Source organism: Rhinolophus sinicus, chromosome 2, assembly GCF_057876585.1.
Source record: "Rhinolophus sinicus isolate RSI-liver-muscle chromosome 2, RSI-T2T, whole genome shotgun sequence".
Taxonomy (NCBI): domain Eukaryota; kingdom Metazoa; phylum Chordata; class Mammalia; order Chiroptera; family Rhinolophidae; genus Rhinolophus; species Rhinolophus sinicus.
Genome location: NC_142502.1, coordinates 127,979,055 through 127,985,054, shown reverse-complemented (window position 1 = coordinate 127,985,054; position 6,000 = coordinate 127,979,055). Strand labels below are relative to the sequence as shown.

General features: G+C 43.0%; 1 protein-coding gene across 4 annotated transcripts in view; it reads right to left on the bottom strand.

Annotated features, from left to right (window-relative positions):
• Window positions 1-1,750: 1,750 nt before the first annotated feature.
• ST3GAL5 (ST3 beta-galactoside alpha-2,3-sialyltransferase 5) overlaps window positions 1,751-6,000 on the bottom strand; it is a 43,592-nt gene continuing 39,342 nt past the window's right edge. For all 4 annotated transcript variants that reach the window (XM_019749210.3, XM_019749212.3, XM_074332279.2 and 1 more), the window contains 2 exons: window positions 5,305-5,463; window positions 1,751-2,997 (listed from right to left, as the gene is read on the bottom strand). In XM_019749210.3, coding sequence (XP_019604769.1) covers window positions 2,749-2,997; window positions 5,305-5,463 — 408 coding nt within the window. In that variant the 3' untranslated portion in view covers window positions 1,751-2,748. The remainder of the gene's footprint in view (window positions 2,998-5,304; window positions 5,464-6,000) is intronic.

Sequence of the window (6,000 nt, the reverse complement as noted above, 5' to 3'; positions counted from 1 at the left end):
ACAGCTGATGGCCAAGAGGTTCCACACAAGCAGTTTAGCCAAAAAGCTGGTTTGACGACTTATTTTAACCAGTGGGTCCAACAAATAATAAGACCCTCTCCTCCCACATCTGTGGAAACAGACATTGTCAGTGCCTTATTAACACATTCTTGGAAATGAAAAAAACAAAAAAACAGAGTGACACAAAAGGGGCAATGAAACACGAAAAGCAACACCTAGAATACATGAAATTGTCTAGATGCTAATTTAGCTTTGCCTAAAAACATGAGACATGTCTCCAGGAGGTAACCCTCCCAGCCCCAGAGCATTTTTCTAAGGCCAGCCTAGGTTTCTGGAGAGAATATGCTCTCTGAAGGAGATAAAAATAAAAATGAAAAAACCCCTAAAGTTCACTGCTACTTTCTGTGGCTCAAAGTTTCCATAAGAAGTATGTTAAAATACATAACACGTATAAGTCGTCCTAGGTTGCCTCAAAACCAACGATAATAACCACCTGAGAGGGACGTGTGGTGTGCCTACAAAGCTATAGAAAGTTGCAAGAGTGATGGCCAAAACCTCAGCTACTGGAGAGCAATCTCGTGACAGACTGAAGCACCCAAGGTCTATTTCCAGAAAAGCCAGTGTGTGCGTGGGGGTGTGTGTGTGTGTGAGGTGGGGGGGGTAAGGGAGGAGCAACTCTGAAGCAAAGAAGAAACTTCTAATAACCACCAAAGTGCTAAGGTTCTCGAAGGAGACTCTGATCAACTCCAACTGGCTGAGGGACTCCATAAAAGGTCTTTGAAAAAAATATGCCTTTTTATTCATTTAGGGGACTTACTGCCTGCTAGTAATGAAAAGTTGAGAATCGTGGGTAAAGCGATATAAGGATGCAAAAACGGACGTGCAGATGAGGAGGGGCGGGGATGGACGAGGCCTGACGTTTGCTGAAAGCTGACCAAGTGCTGGGCATGAGCTAGTGAGACATTTCTTAGCAGCCTTGCAAGGACATGAGTCCACTGGGAAAGTTGTCTGAGGAAGTTACAAACCCTGGCTTTAAAAAAGAAAAAAAAAAAATTCAGGCTTCCAGTAGCCCCTGGAGGATGAGCGACCAGAGATGCGTGGTGTGGGCCTGGCCCTACCTCAGTCACAGGACAGCTGTGGACCATCTTCCCAAGTCTCAATCTTTAACACTAAGTCATTTACCTGGGGAGAATTTTTAAAGCATTTTCTCTTAAACAGTAGCTTATAAAGTAGAAAGCACAATCCGTAGAAAATTTGAAGACACAAAACCAGAAAAATATTATTTTGTTACGTTGGCCACTCTGAGCTTGACCCCAGAGCCCTGGAGATCCAAGGGACTCTGGTTGAAATGCTATGACCTGGCTCCCTGACCTGCAGCATATGAGAGGAGACAGCGGCATGGAAGACAGAATGGGCTGGCCGTCAGAGCTGCACTGGGGCTGCAGAAGCAGTTAAGTGAAATGAGGAGTGAGGGAGGTGCAGCAGCAGGAGCTGGCAAAGTCGAGAGCAACTAAGAGACAGAAGCTAGAACAAGCCTGTTCACAGGGAAGAAGCCAGCAACACCCAACATGTCTCCAGAGAAGCTCACAGCTGTCTGGGAAGAAGCCCCTCACAAGACAAGGCAGCTTTCATTCTCAGTCCCTCACTCTGGCATCCACAGTGAGGTCTCCATCTAGCAGCGTCCAGGGACATTTCAGGTAGACTCATAAATTTATTTTCTTAAAAAAACAAAAAACACTCAAATTAACTATACTGTGAGAGCTCCTCAAAAAACTTTTATTCTGTTGATTTTTTTTTTTTTTTTTTTTTTTTTTTTACCAGCACACTGCCTGGTACACACTGCCAGGCAGCAATTCAAAAAAAAAAATTTTTTAAATACGTAATTTATGACACTGGGAAGATTTCATTTCAGTGTTTGAGAAAATGTGGTTATTCTTGGAAAGAGTTTATACTTTCACAACTCTGCATAACAGAGGCTTTGTCCTAAGTTTTATAAGTCCTCAGACAGACAGTAGAACACCTTAGATTAACATTTAAGTGCTTTGGAAGGGTAGTAAAAAACTCTCAAGAAATTCAAGAGTTGTAACTGCAGGGAAGACGGTGGCTTCTATAGCCCAGGGCAGATTCGCAGCACTGACAGGGCAGGGGAAATGTCTTCAGTGTCTCACCCAGACTGGGTACCTCCAGGACAGTTCCCCTGCTTGATTACTGCAAGAATTTGGGCAGGAGGCAGACCAACAGAGAGAGACTGTGAACTTCTCCAACCGGCTCAGGCCTCACACTGAAGCTTGGCTGAACCAGTACCCGCTGTTTAGCTACTGTGCACGTCATCCTGGAAGTGCCTCCGACATCTGTCCCACCACAGAGAAGACCAGAACCAGGATCGGGCATTCTGACCTCCCTTCTCCTTCCATGTAATTACCTGAAGTTCTATGTGTACTGGACATGGGCAGAGTTTTTACAAATTAAATAACTTTCTTAAAATACAATATAACATCATGACATACAATTCTCTTTGAAAAGTCTTTCCAATTAATTTACAAAATTTTGTGCAAAAACACTGACCTCAAATAAATAGGGAGAAAAAAGTGGGAAGAACTAAACTATTATTTTTGTGTTTTTTTTTTAAATTAAAACTTAAAAACACTAGCTGCACTTCAAAGTATTTGCAGGATGAAATGCATCAAGAAGGCCATGAAAAACAGCCCTCAGAGTCAGAGTTGCATTTTCAAGTGAGGTTTTCTGTGTTCAAAACTCACAATGGACGCCTCCGCTGAGGTCCTTCACCACGCCCTCTTTGACCAGCTTTACGAGCAACCTGGTCTCGGTTGTCACGTTATGCATGGTCTGAAAGTTCATGGCAGCCATGCAGAGATTGTCAAAGTAATGCAAAGGGGTTTTGGGTTGATTGAGGTCATATCCAAAGCCTGCCAAACTGACTTCATCACACAGATGTGTGGCTAAGATAACCGCAATGACACCAATTGTGGGGACGTTCTGAAAAAGAGAAAAGACAAAAGAGCCTAAGCACAAGTCATTGTTTCCTACGCAGCAAGCACTGCCATGCCACATAATAAAGGCTGCACTGGGGGCTGCAATTTTAAACATCACACCATTTTATATATCAGCGAATTCTAAAGTTTGACTTCCCATTCAATTCAGGATTCTAGACTCCAAAACATGGTCTGTGATGTGAATACTTTTAACACACCACCAAGAGGCAGCCTGGCAGTTCTTGCACCAAGCTAAAAGGTGTTTCTCCTTATACTTGGAGAGTATTTACTGCCATATATATGCTATATTTCCTCCCACTTATTTTGTGTTCTAACTTTTGTTTCTGATACCTTTTGCCATTCAGCAAGTTCATATTTTATATAATCAAGTTTGTCCAGTTTTTATTTTTATTTATTTATGAAAAATTTTTTTATTAGGAAACAGTGTGTTTTTCTAGGACTCATCAGCTCCAAGTCAACTCGTTGTCTTCAATCTAGTTGTGGAGGGCGCAGCTCACTTGCCTACGTGGGAATTAAACCCGTGACCTGGGTATTATGAACACTGTGCTCTAACCAACTGAGGCAACTGGCCGCCCACCGGCGGCTTAGCTCCAAGTCAAGCCATTGTTTTCACTCTAGTTGTGGAGCGCACAGCTCACTGGCCCATTTGGGAATCGAACCAGTGATGTTGGTGTTATGAGCACTGAGCTCTAGCCAACAAAGCCAACCAGCAGCCCCAAGTTAGTCCATTTTTTAAAGATTACTGTTTAAATAAAATCTACAGCTAAACAAATGAGCATTTGCCTATGCTTAAAAAAAACTATGAAATTTAATAAAGAAACAGTTTAAAATACACAGAAATCTAAAAATATTGAACAATACTTAACTATTAGGTTGGTGCAAAAGTAATTGTGGTTTAAAAGGTTAAACATTGCAAAAACTGCAATCAATTTGCACCAACCTAATATATTTACAGCAAAACATCTTTACAACTTAGTTTAAGTATCTTGCTAAAGTCTGTTTAAGTCTTGTTTTTTTAAACTGTTTTGTTAAAAGTGATGCTAACTGTTAAAGTTGTAAAGTCTTTGTTCAACGGGCAGGAATCACATGGCCTGTGGGCTTGCCATGGATGGAGAGGCAGGAAAGGACCAGAGGGGGCAGAACACCTGAGGAAAAGGGCGGCCTGCTAGGAGATGAGCTTCAACACTGTGAAACGTCTCAGGTAACTTGGGTCGTCAAGCCTGCGGCTGGAGCCAGAGCTCAATTTAGCTGTCCTTGATCATAGTAAAGAACTAGGTTTTGTTTTCAAGGAGCCTCGTAGGTGTTTGTTTCCCTCAATAACCACAGAATTCTTCCTTTAAAATTTACACAGTTGTTTGCAAGAATCTTTATACTTAGAATTTGATTCATAGGGCAAATAGAAGAACCTGCTAATCTGCCTATCGATTAACTACACCTAAGAGTCTAGCTCAGTGTTTGCAAACTGTGACCCTGACCAGCATCACCTCCTGCGAAATATCTCAGGCCCTCAGTGTGAGCTGCAGCCCCCACATTTCAAAATTACTCACTTTCCTTTACATGTAGAGGTTTCGCTCGAAGTTTTGTTTAAGAGTGATTTCTTGCTTAAAATAAAGCTTCAAGACACAGGTCTAGTTATTCAGATGATGAAGAAATAGGAACTAAAGGACTCTCCACCCCCTGGTGGCAGCACAGGCTAATTGCAGGTAAAGAATCAACTGCAGTGAACACCATGGAGCTGAGATTCTCAAATTAGGCTACAAAACAAAATCACCCCAGGAACTCTGAAAATCCCAACGTATAGACCACAGCACAGACCAGTTAAATCAGAATGTCTGGGTGGGACCCAGGCATCAACAGAAAAGCACTGCTCTGGGGGCTGATTTTATTGACCACTACTTATAAAGTGATGATAAATGTCAATTCTCACCTGAGTGGCCCACAGAGTTAAAAATGTAAAGAACTTTCCAGACCACTACAGTGCCTTTCAGGATCCTGCAATTAGTTAGATGGAGTCCCGGAGTAAGCATACCTTAAATAACATCTCAGTGACCTAAGTGTTAATGTGCTGACTACTCTAAAGAGATGAGTCGCCGGGGGGAGGGCCAACTAAACAGTGAGGCCCTGAGGTAAAGGTGCAAAGCGGTGAACACACATGGAGCATCCGATCACAGGGCAGGTTTCCCCACCGGAAGGTGCTTCTGGGTATACACTGAGCCTAACTGAGATCTGTACAGATGTCACCCCTCCAACGCAGAGAAGAATAGTTAACTTTCAGTAGCAACAAAAATACCTTATCTCGGCCCCAGAACCTTGACTGAGGCTCTGAATATTGCAGGATGTCAAAGGCAGTCTCTTTGATAATGACTGGATTCAAAATCCTGAAATGTTTTGGCTGTAATGGGATTTTCTCTGCCACCTGCTTCCAAAAGAAGAGTCGCACCCAAAATGGCTAAGGAAAGAAAGCAAACAGTCATGAGGGGTATTTAATAAAGTCATCCAATCAGTAGAGGGTGAGACTGCAACCCCTCATAATCAGGCCACACTGTGGCTGTCACCCCGTGGCTGTCACCCTGTGTGAGCATGCATTCTGCGGCAAAGTCACAGATCTTTGCAAATTCAGTACCTCAACTCAAAAGGGCAACTCTAAAGCATCTATTTATGAAGGTGGCATTGGACAAGAGGAGGAACTGCAGAAGCCACTCTTGTTTGTTTGGGGAAGAAATTCCTTAGAGAACTACCTGAGGTGGTAGCCTTTTTAGGGCGGAAAGCCACCATTGTGCCCAGGGAAGACTAAGCAAACAGCCAATTCAAGGGTATTCAGCGCTGTGAGTACCCTGGTCTGATCAGGCCCTCACCCAGTGTCCTCTCTCTCCACTCACTGTTTCCCAGTCCTGTGAAGTCTCTTGGTAACTGACTGTGAATCACTTCATATGTGCTTCATCTTCCAACTAGAACAACTTCCACGCAACAGAAAGTCCAGAAGACC